The sequence below is a fragment of the Nilaparvata lugens genome, chromosome 3 (assembly GCF_014356525.2).
Source record: "Nilaparvata lugens isolate BPH chromosome 3, ASM1435652v1, whole genome shotgun sequence".
In the NCBI taxonomy this organism is placed as follows: domain Eukaryota; kingdom Metazoa; phylum Arthropoda; class Insecta; order Hemiptera; family Delphacidae; genus Nilaparvata; species Nilaparvata lugens.
In genome coordinates, this window is record NC_052506.1 from 16,632,759 (window position 1) to 16,651,618 (window position 18,860).

At 34.2% G+C, this 18,860-nt stretch overlaps 2 protein-coding genes across 11 annotated transcripts in view; one reads left to right on the plus strand and one right to left on the minus strand.

Annotated features, from left to right (window-relative positions):
* Positions 1-5,771, minus strand: part of LOC111060347 (ubiquitin carboxyl-terminal hydrolase CYLD) — a 24,111-nt gene extending 18,340 nt beyond the window's left edge. For 2 of the 3 annotated variants that reach the window (XM_039423072.1, XM_039423071.1), the window contains exons 1-3: positions 4,843-5,771; positions 1,746-1,956; positions 593-750 (exon numbers count right to left, since the gene is read on the minus strand). In XM_039423072.1, coding sequence (XP_039279006.1) covers positions 593-750; positions 1,746-1,956; positions 4,843-5,319 — 846 coding nt within the window. In that variant the 5' untranslated portion in view covers positions 5,320-5,771. The remainder of the gene's footprint in view (positions 1-592; positions 751-1,745; positions 1,957-4,842) is intronic. The other variant, XM_039423074.1, reaches the window with a different exon arrangement.
* The window catches only part of LOC111060349, a 20,415-nt gene extending 2,434 nt beyond the window's left edge, over positions 1-17,981 (plus strand). The window contains exons 1-5 of one of the 8 annotated variants that reach the window (XM_039423080.1): positions 639-766; positions 10,295-10,408; positions 12,562-12,642; positions 14,075-14,161; positions 17,615-17,981. In XM_039423080.1, the coding sequence (XP_039279014.1) occupies positions 12,568-12,642; positions 14,075-14,161; positions 17,615-17,854 (402 nt within the window). In that variant the 5' untranslated portion in view covers positions 639-766; positions 10,295-10,408; positions 12,562-12,567 and the 3' untranslated portion in view covers positions 17,855-17,981. The other 7 variants (XM_039423081.1, XM_039423079.1, XM_039423082.1 and 4 more) reach the window with 7 other exon arrangements.
* Positions 17,982-18,860: the final 879 nt, after the last annotated feature.

Consider the following 18,860-nt stretch of genomic DNA (forward strand, 5'->3'; position numbering starts at 1 on the left):
GAGCAAATATAAAATGATATTAATAATATAAGTTGTCCATAATTTGTTTAATATAGAAAGATAGTTCAGTAGTGAAATTTTCTAGCTATGGCTACGTTATTTGTTCACAGAAGAAGTAAGATGACATTGAATATATAATTAATATTTCAAATATCATAGTTTAATTTAATGAATTTCATTAAGTATAGTTTATTCTCATAACGACAAACATGCTTTTAAAATGGTTAATATATTTCTCAAATCTAAGATCAAACTCCAAGCTTGAAAAACTCCTGATATTTAGCTCAGTTCTATTATTACTGTCTATTTAATGCCATCATGTGACCTGTGCCAGTAAATTATTATTTTGTCAAAAGGGCAAACAATTAAATGGAAGATAAAAACAATACCAAATATTTTATCTGACAATATTATCTATATGACAATAGGTTTCAGTCATATTGTGAGAATCGTCTGTCGAGAAATGATACCATTTTATAATACTTTTACCATTAAAAATTGTATTTTAATAAGTTTTATAATAATTCAATACATATACTATAATCTACTTGAGGATTACAAAATGTTAGGAGTAAGTGACACATCTACTCACAAATTCAACTTCCACTATTGGAACACTGAAGTCATTGCACTCGAATGATTTGACAACTCCCTCGATATTGGCGTCATCTGTCACCCACACCACACGGTCTCCTGCCTTCAATGGTGGATCAGATGGTCGCATATTTGATCCATCAAACCCACGTCCATCTAGACGAGGAAATTGGTAAGATTATATAGGCTAAATAAAGTTAATTGGACAGACACCATTTGATGAAATAATTACAAAAGACGGATGGATAGATTAACTTATATAGAACAAGATATAATTTAAACTATAACTTTATTTATGGAGTTGATGATTTATTAAAAAAGTCTACTATGGTAAACATCATATTGCACGGTGAACAACTGTATTCAGATCATTTATGAAATTTAATATGAGTAAGCTTGTAGATGAGCGTTTCTTCCAAGAAATTATAGTGGTTATTATAGAATTTCAATGCTTTTGGATATTAGTTTTATCAGTAATACTGTTGCCAGATCTCGTTGGGAGCACATCGCTTCTATCTTTTGATAGGTTATTATGAGTGAGTGGAAATAAATTATTCCTTAAAAACCCCGGTTGGTTAATTAAATTTGTTCCTCAACTAAAGATTTATTTATTTATTTAGATAAAAAGAGCAAATCATTAAAATGATTGGGGAAGAACAAACAGGCACAACCCAAAACTGTTCCTTCCCCGAATTTTGGTTAATATACTAGTACAAAAAATATGTGATGTTTCCATTCATTTGTGAATTTGGGTCCAACTTTCAGTGCATACACTTGAAAACAAAAAAAAATTAATTTATATAGTTTAAAACTGAATCAAATAACAAAATTACACTCACTATAAACACTTTGAAACTGTAAATCATGAGCTACTTTAAAAAAATTTTACTCAAAAATGTATCCTTGTTTGTGGAATATGATGATCAAATTTCTGTTCTAGCAGTTGTAATGAACCATACTGCGGTAACTCGGTCCCTATTTCCACATATTTTACTTACGGTACTTGGAAAAGGAACAAAGGTCATAAAAAATAAAAGTCAAAAATATGCACGCATAATTTTGCAAAGAACATGAGAGTTCTCGACAGATTAAAAAAAAAAAACACACACACAATGCACAGTTTAGGAGAGTAAAAACCAGAAGAATCTTACCATTTTTAGGAACGTCAATCTGATTATTATTTAATGATAAATTTTCGAATTTATCAGTCAACTGCATCACAGAGTTGGTGGGCATTTTAAATGAGGTCAGACGTAATTTATTCACAGACACAAATTTCCCTCGCCCTGGAGGGCATGTGAAATATTTTTGCCCTGCGTAGGAACCATCATTCTTTTCTGAATAATCAAAATAATCGGAGTCCTGAAAAATATAGAAGCCCATTGTATCATCACAAAATAGCTTTTCAAGAGAGAGTAGTAAATAGGATTGTTAAGGGTGAGTTATAGAGTTAGTATACAAGGCAGAAAGAGCAAGTCAGTAAGATGGTACAAGTTTTCCATAGTTACCTCAAGAATTGAAATTGAAATTGAAATTCTTTATTCTCCAAAAAAGATTAACAATACATTTGTATGTAAAACATAGATAATAAAAATACATTTGATTGGAGGCTCCTCTTATGGGCACATGCCTGTGAGAGAGGAGCGAGTTGTCTAGTAGCATCCAATATAAATAATCTTAAATTTAACTATTCATAGCTATGCAAAATTATGACTATAAATACAATAAAAATAGAAAAAATTATTTAAGAATAAATGGAACTAGTGTAACAAATAAAACAAAACTCAATCTGGAGGGAGGTATTATTATGGATAAAAATAAAATATACCAAAACTAAAAACGAAGTGGGAAGCACGGTGAGATCGATGAACAAAATAAAATCGTAAAAAAGATACAATAATATTGTTGAAAACCTGCTTTTTTGACCAAGGATCGAGAACACTCACATCCAACAAGCGTACTCATTCACCCATCAGTCACTCACCCTCAATGTTTAGGCAATATACAATAATTATTAGCCAAAAAAAGGTACAATCATCGGAAAGAGTAAGGTGATACTAAAATACCTTCCTGCTCCTCTGGGTTTAGGGAAGTCACCCAATCGTTGACTAATTTTTTATAGTGACTTATTCTCAAATTGACAGGATTTTTCAAGTAGACGGGCAGTTTTTGAAAGGAAATGCATTTTATAATGTGACGAAGTGGAGGAGAAAGTTCTAGTAAGTCTGGGGTTGACGATACCGATATTTACAGCTGTTCTTGTGTTATAATTGTGAATGATATTAGAAAATATAGCTACTTTGTGTTTGAATATATACAAGGTTAGGGTTCTTATGTATAATTGTTGTATATTTAATACCTTAAATCTTCAAAGAGATAATCTGATGAATATGTTAGTGGTTTGCGTAAGGCGCTTTTCATTATAAGTTTCTGAACAGTTGATAAAGGAGCCAATGTAGTTTTGAATGTACCACCCCAAGCTATAATACCATACTGTAAGATGGACTGAATGTAAGCAAAATAAACTTGTTTTATTATAGTGGGTGTAAGGATTCCGCTTAATGATGCAAATACATAAATAAATTTTCGGAGCCTATTTCTAAGGTAGTGTATATGATTGCTCCATTTCAGCCGACAATCAAATATCACGCCGAGGTATTTATATTCATATACTCGTTCAATACACTCACACTGACATTGTGTATAATTATTCTGTGCGCCACAGGTGTGTAATTTCAGTTCTAGACCGATTGGGTCACCATTGGCTCTTGGAAATAGGTAGGTATTTCGTCTTGCTGATATTGATGGTTAGTCGATTATCATCAAACCAGTCCTTCACAACACCCAATCCTACCTCAGCTGCGTGAAAAACCTCATCCCAGTTGTTTCCCTCAAAAAGCAACGCGGTATCGTCTGCATACAAATATATATGACTATTATCAATATTCACCTTACTCAGGTTATTTATATAAATTAAAAACAGTATTGGGCCCAGAGTGCTACCCTGAATCACTCCAAAGTGGGGAGCTTTGGTGTGAATTCATTGGTGAACTCTCTTTGTCCAAGATAGAAACAATTTATAAATATAACGCATGACAAAATTTGTCTGTATTACTATTGAAAAATATGAACGGAATAGAAATTTATTGTCTCGGAAGTTATTCGGAACGTGAAGCCTAACGCTCGTATTTCATTATCGATGAATGTATATTTGATTTTGCCCCTATATAATCTTTTAGAGGGCCCCTCAGGAGGAGCTTGTGAGTCGGCAATCTACTTCCTGAATAAAGAGGCAATACACTGTTTTTTGACATCTATGAGTGACCTCCCATTAGTTTTTGTTATTGATCAAGTTTCACATTTTGACGCAATCTATCCAGCAAGTGCTGGTCATGGATGGAGATTACTGAATTGAGACAACATTGATGACTATATAATGGCAGCAATTGGGTTCAATGCTTTTCGATAATCATCAAGAACAGTCGCATACCAACTGTTGGAGTCCCTAGTCTAGTAACCGCCATAAGAAATAATGCCTTGCTCAGACACACGTGTCTATATTGACAAGGTGACGCAGCCTGGTGTCCTTTGAGTCTCAGGGTAATCGCATAGTGAAAAGGTAAAGGTAGATGAACATCCATGTAGCACAAGAACACAAATACATTTTTTTTGTTATGGTCGCCCGCAGTGTGAGGAGGCCCCCCTGGGGGATGCACCATGATGCCCATAACACAATATGATGTATAAAGTGTTATTTTACTGAATTATTCCCACATTTTAAGTATGCACTTGTGCTTGGATAATTTTGTAAAATTATGGCATTTATAGAAAATAAAATAATAGTTAATTATGTTAATAGGTTTATGCTTTGCTCGACTGTTCCAGTATAATAGTTAAAAGAGGAAGATAGCGCCTTATCTGACTGAGCTCTCGCAGTCCGCAGATGAGGAAATATTTGGAATGCCTTTTAAAAGAAAAGGAGTCAAGAGCTATTTTATATTATGACATTACCAAGATGATATTAACTAAATATAAAGCAGTCTGCATTTCCGTGTTTTATTACTGTAAAGATATATAGCCTAAAAATCTTTCAAAAGTCTATAATGATTAAGCCTGAGCTTTTAAGTCCTATAATCTATGCTAATTACTAAAAGTTTTTTTGAAAAATAAAGATTTATAATAAACAATAAAACATTTGAATGGGCAGAAGAGTGAAACTCATATTGATAAAATGAAAATAAATCATACCAAAATCTCTATTCCGTAGAATGTGCCAAGTCCTTTTCTTGTAATTGGTCCTTTATATTTCACAACAGCTTCACAAGAATTCACAAAGTTTTCACTATCTGAAAAGAATACGCGACTGCCTATTGTGATTTTTGTGAGCTCGTCACACAATTCTTTATCTTTCAGAATGCAAACTTTGGTAGTAGGTTTAGGGATAGCTTGGAGAAGCGGCCATAGATCTTTATTAACGCGACAAAGTAATGTAATCGGACATATCCATACATCATCTTCATTAAAACCACTGCTTTCTTCTTCACAAGACACAACTTTACATTCAACATGTGTATCGTCAACAAATCCATGAACGTAAACAAGTGATCCCAAAATTAATGTCTTTTGTTGTTTTTTCCCATCTTCTACCTTCTTCGTCGCTGGTACATTCTTCGACACTATGTAGAAATCGTTTAAATATTTGCCTTTTCTTCTATTGGAATTCATTATGGAATCGAATGTTTTATGATAAATACGGAGCACAGCATAAAATCTTATAAAGCATGGAGTTCATTACAATGAAATAAAGGTGCGACATACAACACGATTTCCAAGCATTAATAACTAGAACCATTGTCTAGATTATGATCTAAATAATATACATTCAATTATGCATTTTCAGCATGCAGAATAGAAAGAAAGTAGTAAATACGTACTAAACTAAAGAAACTATTCTCAAAAATATTTTGTGACAGCAATCAAATCTATAATCAAAACGTAGAACTGATGTAAAACTGAGTCATACTTTCTTATGACTAATACTTAAATCTTGTCACAATTCATAATCACACCACTAATTAAGCACTTAATTCGCGATTATTTTCTATTTACATCAAGAATTTTATTTAATATTCAGGACTACCTGTCTCCTGGTTTGCTGTCAGTGTCATTTTCTGTTTCTGCTGCTAAGCGAGCAATGCCACATGGATCAAGTCGTCTTCTTCACACATACAAATAGTGGCACTGGCTTCACAAAAGAAACTTTGCTATAAAAATTACTCTAAATTGTCAAGATTCACTTAAAAATAATTCAAATAGACAGTCAAGATTTAATCTTTTTATATCACACATCATTTCCATCCCACAACACAAGTCAATCATTTTGGAAAGCGATTGATCGATTCTACGTCGTTGTATTCGACAGAAATGAATATTCTCGAAATCATATTTACATACAAATACACTGACTCAATAATTATGTGATCTCACTCTTGTAGTATTTATTTACATAAAAATTGCATAGTTGCCTGTAAAGTTGGTATACAGGCGAAAGTTTTACGTGACAACGACTTTGAGTGGTAAAATAATTTTAATGTGAATATTCATTCCTATAGTAGGAAGAAGGATGAAATAATAGTAACAATTTAAAACATTTATTTATACAAAGAATTATATTTAAAACATTAATTTATACAAAGAATCTCGCACTGAATTTCATATTAACAAAATTTTATTTTTACCTTCACACATCCTCAACAAAATCACTCTGTCTCTCTCGCTCTTAGGCGGGCTAACTGTGCTCGATTCAATTTTTTACATAACAATTCGCGCTCATTTTTTCAAGTTGAACAAATTATTATTGGCTGAGAAACAATTTATACTACTTTTGTGATTGAAAACTACCACAACATTGTGATTACTACAACATAACCTATTCACTTATACCTATTATACTTACACTTATACCTATTCACTTATACTTATTCACATAACCTATTCACTAAGTATAAGTAGTGGCGCAGTCGCAGGAGATTGCTCCGTTTCACTCTCTCTCCAGGTGAATGTCTTCGGGCTGCTGTTGCGTTGCTCGCCACTGCTCCTATTTGTGCTCTTTCCAGACGACCGTGAACCGAAACGAACGCTCTCATTGTGAGCGCATAACGTGGGAACGTAACGCAGTTTCTTGAAGTGTCACCCGGCAAACCAATTTATAAGATGTTGTCACGTCAAAAAAAGCATTAGAGTCATACCGGAAATGCCATTTTCATTATTATTGTAAGAAAATTTAATTCTTGACTTATTGAGCCATCATTTCTTGTCAAAGTGACTGTTATCCCTACTATTAATTAGAAAATATTTTGCATTTACTACCTGAAAGATAGGGAAAAATATTGTTTGACACATCATCACATCTGAAATAGCAAACCGTTAGGCTCAACTCACACTTACGCGACTCAGGTCGAGAAGCGACTCGACTCCAGTCGAGAGCTTTTGTGTTTTCAAATGGTGCCAGTCGCAGAGACTAGAATCGACTGGTCTGAGTGTCACTATTTGGAAACACAATCATGCTCTCGACTAGAGTTGAGTCTCCTCACGTACTGAGTCGCGTAAGTGTGAGTTGAGCCTCAGTCAACCGATCAACTAAAATTCACATTCTTTGAATGGTTCAAAGAGATGAGTCCAGTATGGAGTGCGGTTGGGGCTGTATGGGGGATGATAGTGGGTTTCTTCCTCCCCCCTCCTCTAACAAAGATTTTAAAACTCTGGTATTGTCATAAAGGAAACTCAGGCATTCAGTCAAGAACCCGTTTTGTAATTATTGTTCTAGTCATTAATTTGTGAACATTCAAACAGTTTTTGGCTCATTATTACTCTTTTTACATTATTTTATGGATTATTCTACCTTTCTCAGTTCTCACCAGCACAACTTGAAATATAATAATGGCGCAAAGTTCTTCTACAGTGCAATTCTTGAGTTGAATGAGTGCATCAATGTGGAATAGATGGATTTGTGATTAGCCTATGTTTACAAAATAATACGAGTGATCAGCTATTCAGATGTATTGGTAAGTTTACCAACATTATGATCTGGAAGCTTCATTAATGGATCAATTAAGCCGTTTTTGAGAAGAATTAATTTGTCCTGTTTCTTATTGAATTGCCCTCGTATTTATTAAAACAATCGATTGTCGGCCAGAAACACGGCGCCAATATTGATGGAATATTGAATTGTGCTCAAAATGCACATTGGCAATGCATGGATGAATGTTGAAAAAGTATCAGTTTGCAGCATTTATTTTGAAGCTTTTTTTATTGGTGGAGTGAGGAAGGTAGTTTCAATCTTGAGATAGTTGCATCTGATAAATTTAATTCAATGGTGGTGCACTCTGGTGACGAATGGAGCGGAATGCTTCGACCCATTCAAATACATGCAACTATCAATCCAATTCGATTCAACTATATCAAGTTTGAAGCTACCTTCGCCTCGGCACAATGTTTGCAATCTAATCCATAATGGCGATTCAAACGAGAATGATAAAACTCCCTTAAATCCCTCTCAGATGGCACTCTCGGACTCACACCATGGTGTAGTATAGAATGAGCATACATGAATATGTATGCTTCTTTTATTCTGAAAGTCAATCAGACTATCCTTCATGCGTTCTTGCTTTTCTGAAAGACGAAGAGAGAATACCATCTCACGACTACCTTGAATAAACTTCATTTTTTTCAAAATCCTTCGTATATCTAGCTCCAAAGCTATTCAACATTATGCTTAGTGATGACAGGAGGAAAACCTCCCATGAAAATTTCACAAAAATTATAAAACCTTGGTCGTTTCAACAACATTTAGACATTGAATGAAAAGATTGAGAAGTTGTCAAAAAAAAAAAACATTTAGACAGTTTACTTCAAGTGTTTAACAAACGTCTGATTGTACGTATGGTACACACTAAATTTTATTGTTAGACTATCTCTTCATGGATATTTTTAGTGCATTATAAGGTTTCTAATTTGTATCGTGAACTTTTTTATCCTTTCGCGATGGCTATGCATATAATCACTGTAATTTATTTTATTGAGCGGTTTGCACTTCTTTATTATTATAAGATTTATACTTGAAAGAAATCTAAACTGGCAGCATCGATACAAAATTGCTGCTATACTATAATTAATTCTGAAACAATGAATGTATTTAACTGTTGTACGGTATTATTCAAAGCCAGAATAAAGTTCATTTTCAGTTATGGTAGGTAGTTGGACTTACATTACATTCAATCTTTATAAATAGGGTGAGCTCTTGCAAAACTTTAAAATAGTATCCACTGAGGCCATAATATTTCGTCAATTCACATGAAAGTAGATTGGTAGTTTTCCCGTGATGTTGAATAGGTAGCGTTTACATGTAATGTGGTTTATTCCAAAACACAGGTTAGTGTTTCTATATGAGCAGGTTGTCAAAGCCGATAGTGAAATTTTGAACAATTATTATGTTAATTGGGTCAAAAATGGACAAAGTGGAAACGGATTGTTATGTCTGGTTATGCCTTTGACAGAACTTAGTGCTAGACGAACAGTGTATCGCGAGATCGGTTATATGTGTGCCGTGAAACAAACAATTTAAATACTTTTGATTAATAATCAAGAAGGTTTTTTAACGTTTGTCTCAACAACATAGAGACCTAAACATTTTTATATGATAGCCTATTAATAATGGAGCTCACAAAATTGAGCTGTGTGTTGCTTACACAAAACTGCACCATCGAATTTTTGAGACGAGATAGGTACACACGCATTGAATGATCTTGATTAATAGCATTTTCTTAGAATTAGTAAGAAATCTTCCTTCATGCTCATTAGTGGCAAGGCGTACACCATGTTTATTGCCCAAAATTATGAAATATTAATCGGTGCCACGAACCAAGAAAGGGTGAGATCTTGGTATGCATAAATTGGAATAGCAAATAGTTTTCCTAATTCGATCAAAAACCTGCATTTTGCATTTCCAAAAAATTTACAATAATTATTTGTAGATAATGATCGAATTATAGTTTTCCCGCCAAAACGAAAATTCATTTACTCAAGCCAAACTAGCTAAGCTCTATCGTGAGTAGTAGAGTTTATAGAATAGTGCAACTTTACCGGTATATGTGCACAAAACAGACAAGTAGTTCTATCATTTTACGTTGTTTTATGAACATAATGCTGTTTTAGTGTGAACACATAATATTAGGGTGAACTGTTCACCAAGACAATTCAATTCAATTCAATTTATTTCCATCAAAAAAATACATCAATAAAACATTTACAACTTCTGAAGTTTGATATGATATTCCTGGGGGCTGAAAAATTAATTTTTCATAATGTGTTTGAATGACAAAGCTCAACAGTCACAGCCAAGAGCAGGATCAAAGACCGGCCATGACCAGCTTATTCCAGGGACTTGGTTTTGATACAATGGATTTCCATGCATCGTTCTTCTGCAGCCTACTGTCAATGCTATAATCAAACAACGGATGTACCCGAAATTGTAATTGTGGAATTTTATTGCACGCACCAGTGTTTTTGCTTATCACGTGTGTGCCAATAAAAAAACATAAACGGAGGCTACTCCAACAATTAGGTGGGAGAATAAATAGTAGGTCACTTGGGTTCTTTCTTCATTAACGATTATGAAATAATGCGTGAGATGTTGTTTTAGTCAAGAAACTCGGTTACTGCCGCAGATAAGCTCCAACTTGAAGGGACTTGATCCTGAGAGGAGGCGTTCAGGCAGTGAAAGCCGGTCGACAACCACCAACTTAATTTGCAACAGGTTTGTAGGAAGATTCAACACAATTCTGATATTAAATCACGTTATCAATCACCCTCTCAATGTCTGAACAATAAGATAACTGTGTGATCAACGTTACGTTTGGTATCATCAGCATCCATTATCCCCTGAACACAACTTTTGCAGGGAGATTGAGTTTGATCGAATCGTTTAGTGTTACGAAACATGTCCATTTTCATTCATGAGTGGCCGAGATGAGAGTGGGTTATGAATGTTGCAAAACTTATCAGTGCCAGTTTATTTGCTTCTCTCACTCTGCTCTCAAGTGGTGCACTTCGCTCAAGTGTTTGTTGTGGTGTCCACCCGCTACGAAGGTAGTACGATCATTGCTATTGTTTTATAATTTATTATCGTTAATTATTAATCCACACTTTTTCATCAGTACCTATTTTACGAAAGTGAAATAATTCAATGCTTGATATCTTGTTACAATGTTTATTGAAAGCCGAAAGCAGATAGCACACTTTTTGTCATTGCTGTGGTGAATCTTCATTATCATGATATGTTTATTTTTTACATTTAATGGAGTTGTATAATCTTTTAAGGACGTCCACTCAATTCTTTGTATTATATCGATTAACACAATCTTAGATTCTCAACTCACTTATGCCTGTCTCCACATTATCAATTCAATTGAACTGCGAAGCTTTCCACTCCTCTTAAAATAAATTTACTAGCAACAAACAATAAGGTTTACGTTCCTTTCCTCTATCTACTTATTATAGGGAGTTTCCCTTAGGGATCTAGTTGAATGTTTAATAGGCTTTCCTTCATCACAAATATTCTTAAAATTCATATTAGCCTACTTATCAGAGTTTCAATTCTTGAAATGCATAATGTAAGTTGTAAGCCTTACATAATTCTGGTTACGGAAGTATAACCTATTGCTGGGAGTTCATGCATATGTCTATTTTTATTTCAAGTACAAACTTGTATTCTACACTTAGTAGGTACAGCTTAGAATATTTTTCAATCGGAGAAAGTAGTGTGCTGGTGGTTAATTTTTGAAGTGAATAACAGTAGGGTACATTAATTATTTTAACCATGGTGCCAAGTAGTTGCACCATTTGACCTAGCATCTTGTTTAGCTATCACAAAGGTTTATTATCATAAACCTGAGTTTCATTCCTAGATTGAAGGAATTCCTTTTAGGTGTTCGTTGATGGTACATTTTGTTTATAAGACAACGTCTTCACTCTTTATGAATCCCGGGGGGAGGGTAGTTCGAGTCAAGTGGACAGGTTGTCAACATACAGAATAATATCAACTTACCATTTTATTCATACATCTATAGAATTATCTAACATGAGGTATACTATATAGTTTGGACTCCTGATCTATGAAAGTGCTAATGCACCTTTATAATAATATACCAATTTGAACGTCTGGTCTATAGAGAAGTGCTAACTACTGCTTCCTAATAGAAGTAGTGTGAAATGATAATTAATAAGATGTATGAACATGGAGCGATATGGAATAATAATAAAAAAACGTGAAATAAATTAATATTGATGGAAAAATTCTTCTATAGTGAGCTCCACGTTATAATGGAGTGGAGAAAGATAGGAGAACAACGTTGCCGATCCTCTGTCTTTGTTAATGCCTTCTATGAAGTGTAACTGATATCGGTTTATTGATTTACTATTAACTGTTCATTCTCGTTTAAAATAATCAATAATATTTTATGAAGCAAGAAATTATATTTTTCAATGTTTTCATGATGATTTTTCATAATCAAGATTGAATATTTTGTTAATTAATCATAATTCTACATTGTTAAAAACCAATCTGGTAACAGAGAAAAGCGGGAAAGAGATAGCGCTATCCGCTTTGTTTAATAGTAGACAAGGAAAGCAATACGATTGCTAATTAAACACTGCCATTATAACGTGGACATCACTGTAGTTGTACAGTAGTCAATATTTGTGTAATCAATAGTAGTCAATATTTGCAGTAGCAGTCTACGGTGTGATTTACAGCATTAAACTTTGGATTCATAATGTGGTCTTATTCGTAGCTTTGGTTTAATAAATATTATTCATGGTGGATATTGGATCATCAGGAATAATCATAAGGAAGAGATCCATACCAGGGTTTTGAGTTGCTTAATAATTGCATTCTGTTTCATTTTTCAGAGGAATATGATTATCCCCAATGTTTGTGCTATCCTCTTTCTACTAGCCGTTTTCTCACAGGCTTCGCATTCGACTGAAATGGTAAGTTAGAGTAACCATAATTCAATTTTATCTTGGTACTCCATAATTTATTCTGACTAGTGTAAATGTTGTTTATCGTATATGTTATATTGTCATTTCAGTAATGTTAAAACCCCTATTTTTCAATAGCTAAACAACTTCATAGACTCAATTTTTCGGAACAGTTAAAATACTGTTCAGTTGGAAATATCAAGTCTAAAGTACCGGTATGAAAGTTTCCGGAAGAAAGAATAAGGAGAAGAGGAAGAAGAAGGAATTGACATGGATGGGGAAGACGGAAAGGAGTAGGGAGAGAAAAAACCTTAAGAAAAGAAAAGTAGAGCTATTAGACTATTAGCTGTTACATGTTGTCTAAAATAATTGATAATTTCTTTCGTCATTAAATTTACTATATCTATGTCTTGAACTCTATGCAATGAAAAAAACTATTTCCTCAAGTGAAAAGTCGAAGTATTGAATCCACTATGGCCTAGAATTGTGAATCGGACACCAAAAACTGTGGTAGATTAAGCGCACTTGAGCATCAAAAGGAGTATGTTTTCAAGATTCTATGTGAAAAAAATGTTTATTTCAGTGAGAAAGCTTGAAAAATTGTTTGAAAATTAGAAAATTTTAGAGAACAATGTTTTAAGTGATTTTCAACAAGTCATCATGATTTTACTACCCGTTAAATAGGAAAAGAGTGAGTATTGGTATCCTATGAGATGGAATATCTCAAATATCTTGAACACATTATTTCTGGCTTAGGGCAACACATTTCCTATTTCGGGCTACACACACATCGATTTTTGTTCGTAGTACGATATTATGCCGTCCTTATAAATTCTATTGGATTAAACAGATGATTTTAATCAGATTATGTTTGTCAAATTCCGGTTAATCTCATAGAATTCATAAGGACGACAAAATATCGTACGAACAAAAATCGATGTCTGTGTGTGCAGGGCTTTACTGCTTGGATGAAGAAATATTCCGAAATCTGAGCATTGTATTGATTAAGCTTAATTTCCGAGAGAGAGAATTATAAAATCATGTTTTTAAGAATATAGTATTATTTATTATTACTTAAGTTGATTGCATTATCAAATCACGGCAATCCCTCAATACTCACACCCGTATAACTGATCGCATGCATGCAACGCGTGTTGCCTATCCTTGAAAATAAGGGGCTTATCGATTCCGAATAGCAATGATCTAGTTTGCCTTCAGATAAAAGTTTATTGTCATTCGTATTATGTCTGTAGAATCTAGAAATTAATATCACTATCATGTGATAGAAAACCCCCACAGAAGACCTATTTCGTCAAGTTTCTTTGAATTCTGAACATGTAATAATTTTATTGAAGTTGGTATGCTGTAGCTTCGTTTGAATACTAATTGTAAAATGAAAATTGATGAGATAATTCGTTAATAATTAAATTTTGTGTTGCAGACGGAAGAAAAGCATCCAAGTAGAATGAAACGACAATCTTATACCAACAATGACGTGGGAAATGCGTTCATTGACAGCGTATTCAATGTAAGTATTGCTAAGATTTAAATTTGAAATTTCTGAAAGTTCTCTGCTTGATGAAAAGTGTCGTGCATGCTCTGATGATCAATAGGCTATTTTATTGTTACTCTTCTATTTCCTAAATAAATTCTATGAATCATGTGATTTTCCGATGGTTTGGAGCCTACCAAAAACTTTCCAGGTACAGTAAATTGATCAAACATTATCATTACTACACAAGAACAAGCATTATAAGAATTTGAATACTTGCTGAAAGCAAAAATTCACACCTTTGAAATCAGGTTAAACTATTGCCAAAATATTTCTTAGAAAGCAATTTGACCTATAGGGAGGTATATTTCAAGTTTCATTGAAATCCACACGTAGTAGTTCTCCAGAAATTATGATCGATGATTCGTTAGTTCGGGCCGAAGCACACACGAGGTGTTTTTCCAGACGAGTCGGCATGGCATTACAAGAAGCTCTCCGATTGGCTGATTCTTGATAGGAGATCTTCCTGTCCTGTCGTGCCATACCAACTTATCTGAAAAATCGCCTCGTGTGTTTTTGCCCTAGAGGTCTCAGTTCAGAATCCAAATCCAGGATATGCATTCTGTCCTCTGTTTCTTATAGAATGATACCGTATCATTACTTCATTTGGTTCGTATCATAACCGACGGCAACGCTATATTCAACGTTCAACTACATTAAGCTTACTGTCTTAATGAAAGCTATTACTCGGAAATCCGTCAGTTCATTTTTACGACAATATTTTATCTAATTTGTGAAGTCGTTTATGAACCTTTAAACTTTTTTGGTATGTACATAAACTTTCAGTTGGAAAACCAATTCAATCAGCATTAAACACGCTACTTGAAACCAATTTTCACGTGCTAGAAGCAGAGTCATTATGCCTCTCGCTAGAACTTTATAGAGTAGCTATCGGGTATTATATCCTCTTTGCTAGAAGTAATGTGAAAAGTTTGATCCATATATGGCAGATCTTATTACTGAGATTCGCGAAACTGTTTTTCTTAGAGAATTATTGACCGAACTTAGTGAGGTCTATGTTTCAACTCGATTTGCTTTTGTCTGTCCATATGTAAAGCGATTACGGCCAAACGTGTTGATAGAATTCGATGATATTTGGCAGAAATATTCCTTTTTCAACTGCGCGTCGATATATATACAAGGTTTTTTGAAATGTTGCATTTCAAGGATAATATGAAAATGAAAAGAAGATGAATTCCTCCATACTCTGATATCACTATCTATATATATAGAAGCGAAATGGCACTCACTCACTGACTGACTGACCACTCACTCACTCACTCACTCACTCACTCGTAGAACTAAAAATCTACCGGACCAAAAACGTTCAAATTTGGTAGGTATGTTCAGTTGGCCCTTTAGAGGCGCACTAAGAAATCTTTTGGAAATATTTTAACCCTAAGGGTTGTTTTTAAGGGTTTAAAGTTCGTCTTTTAGCATGTATATTCTTCTTCTCCCAATCTCTTAATAATAATATTATAATTGAAATTTCCATATCATATGTTACTATAGAACTATAATCTAGATAGAGTACCTCTTCGAAACAGTTGTTAACTGGCAACTAAATTAATAAGTTTGTCAGGTTGGCATTAAGTTGAGTTGACTTTGTCCATACCATATGTTAATATAGACTAGAACTTTATTCTATGGAGAGTACCTTTTCGAAACAGTTGTTAAATGGTAACTAAATTAATAATTTTGTTAGATTGGCACCAAGTTGAAGATTTAAATGCATTTATCGCGGAAAAATTGATTGGGCACTGCTACTTCAATCCTGGGAATATTATATTACTAGCCGTCAGGCTCGCTTCGCTCGCCATATCCGTTTGGCCAGACGTTTAGTCTGGACCCCCGACTGGATTGTCCTAACATATGATAAAAATGCCCAAATGAAAAATGCAGGCGAGCGAAGCGAGCCTGCTGATCTCATTCTTGGACGATCCAGTCGGGGGTCCAGGGGGCGGAGCCCCCTGGCTAGACGGATATGGCGAGCGAAGCGAGCCTGACGGCTAGTATTATTATATAGTCTACTTTGAAGATAGGATCAATCAGATTATAGAATTATTCATAATCAATCAGCTGACAAGTGATTATTCATTGCATGCATTACACTGATGTCTGGCCGTGTCCATTTCTTTAAGGTAGGGTTTCAATACTTTTTATGATGCGTGCCCATCAGTATCAACATTCTCACATTTGAAAAACAAATTAATAGGTTACTGAAAATGAAATGGAAAAATGATTAAATGAACTGAATAATGCCGAAAAAAATTCTTGGTTGAAAAAAATTTTTTTTTAAATAGTTGAGAAATATTTTTATTAGATGGAAAGATTTATCACGAAACTGGATAAATCATCATGTTAAGGGATACAAATTCAAACTTGAACTGAGTTTAATAAAATAAGTGAGTTTTTGGTCTTGGAGAGAACAAATAACATCTTTAAGAGTAAATTTATGATTCAACTGTGAATTGTGATTCAACTGAATCAACTAGAACAGGTGACATCAGATACTTGTGGATGAGAAAACTGCGTGAGGTCTACTGTTCACAGAACTACTAGTTAAAGTTTTAGACATCCATCAATATTCAAGTATACCTAAGATATAAAGTAGACATCGGAGCAATATTTCAATGATCCATAATTCAATCAATGTTGATCATGGTTGACGACATTCGCATGGATTACCAATAATGATATATACTTATTTTCTTCCTGGATTTTAGCGGCTTTCAGGAAATGTAGAGATGGCACGTTCCCTTTTAAAATACTATTTCCCACTACAGTTACAGTGGCAGACCAATCATTCCATCCATCTATTGATATTTCATCCCAGTACAAATACTTTAATGATATATTCAGGCAAGGTGAGACCTTCCCGCAAGGGACTCGCCAACATCAAAAAACCATACCAATTTACTTACTTTATCATGAAGAGTATGAAATCCCAACACATATCTATATCTACTAATGTAAACTTATTAAGTTATAAATAATAACCTTGAAAAAAGAATAAAAAATTAGTCCACTATGGTCGAATTCAAACTCCTTCTTACTTGGAGGGATATGCGGAGCAGAGAAAAGTAGTGATACAGCGGCGGCGATGTTACCGTGTTGAAGCATAGTCTTTAGTCTTCAGTCTTTAGTGAGTGTTCAAGACCTCATGATAAGCATACCTATTTTTCTGAACGCACTGCTTCTACTGAGCTTGATCGTCAAATTGGTGAACGCGCTTCTTACTATGACTGTATTCATCACTGTAATTGGCTGATCTGGTTCTCCATTTCCACCCATTTCTCTGCTCCGCATATCCCTTAAAACAAGTTAGATGTTGTTTTAATTCTGCTATAATTATCTCAATTGATCAATAAACCTATACTATGAAAATGCTAGCCTGTTGAGAAAAGATTGATGCTTGGAACATTGCAGATTCCGATTTCGACGTTGAATGCGGTCGGTCAGTTGATCAAGAACTCGCGACCGGTCGTTCAGGAGGTGCGACGCCGAGCAGAGCAGCAATACAGCCAGTACCAGGAGAACCGACGCAGGACGTCGACAACCGTCCAATACATCGACCTGCGTCGCACGACGCCACGACCACGACGCAGAACAGCCGCCGAACTGGCCGCTATTCGGCCCGCTTATGATGGCTCCGCCTACCGAATATAGACCCACTCTCTCACATTAATCTATTGTAAATAAGTTTATTAAGGCTGTGCAAAGGCTAAAAATAAGCATGCTACTCGTGATATTTTTCAAAGTTCTCCAATCTGTATATCATCAAGCTATCAAAATGAAAAAGTTTTCTCAGGAAAACATTTTTTTTTTCGATCATTACTTTTTGCGATATGAGCGCCTGAAGTTTTAATTTTTGGGACAGAAAATTTGAAATTCGGTAAGATATAATCCATGAGATCTCTTGGATGGATTCTTCATGGTATTATTGATCTAGTAAAACAAAAATTTTCTGAAAGTATCAATTTTTGAAAAAGTTATTCAATTTACCAAAAATAACTCAACTAAAAGTTATTTTTGATTATTTGTAGTAAATTGAATAACTATCTTTATAATTGATATTTTCAGAAAATTTTGTTTTACTAGATCAACAATATAATGAAGAATCTATCCTCTAAATCTCATGGATTTATCTCTTACAGAATTTGAAATGTTCTGTCCCGAAGATTTAATCTGTAGGCGCTCATATCTCAAAAAGTAATGATTGAAAAAAATGTTTTTCTGAGAAAACTTTTTCATTTTGATAGCTTGATGATAAACAAATCGAAAAACTTTGAAAAATATCACGAGTAGAAAGTTATTTTCTGCCTTTGCACAGCCTTAATTTAAAGAGACATTTTGCTGGCAGGGTATACCCACGACAATGTTGATAAAAGTATTTACAAAACACTGCCTGATGATGTTTTACATGAATCCTTGGAGATCATTACCACAATATATCAATTTATTTAAGTCAAGACTTCTCCTGCTGGCAAGGAAAATCCATGGATAATAGTGAGGTCTACGTTATAATGGCTGTGGAGAAAGATAGGAGAACAACGTTGCTGATTCTCTGCCTTGCTGTCTGATAAATGTTAACTGAAACCGGTATATCTGATGTAATATCAACTGTTCATTCTCGTTTGACATAATCAATTATATTTTATTCGTCAAGAAAATA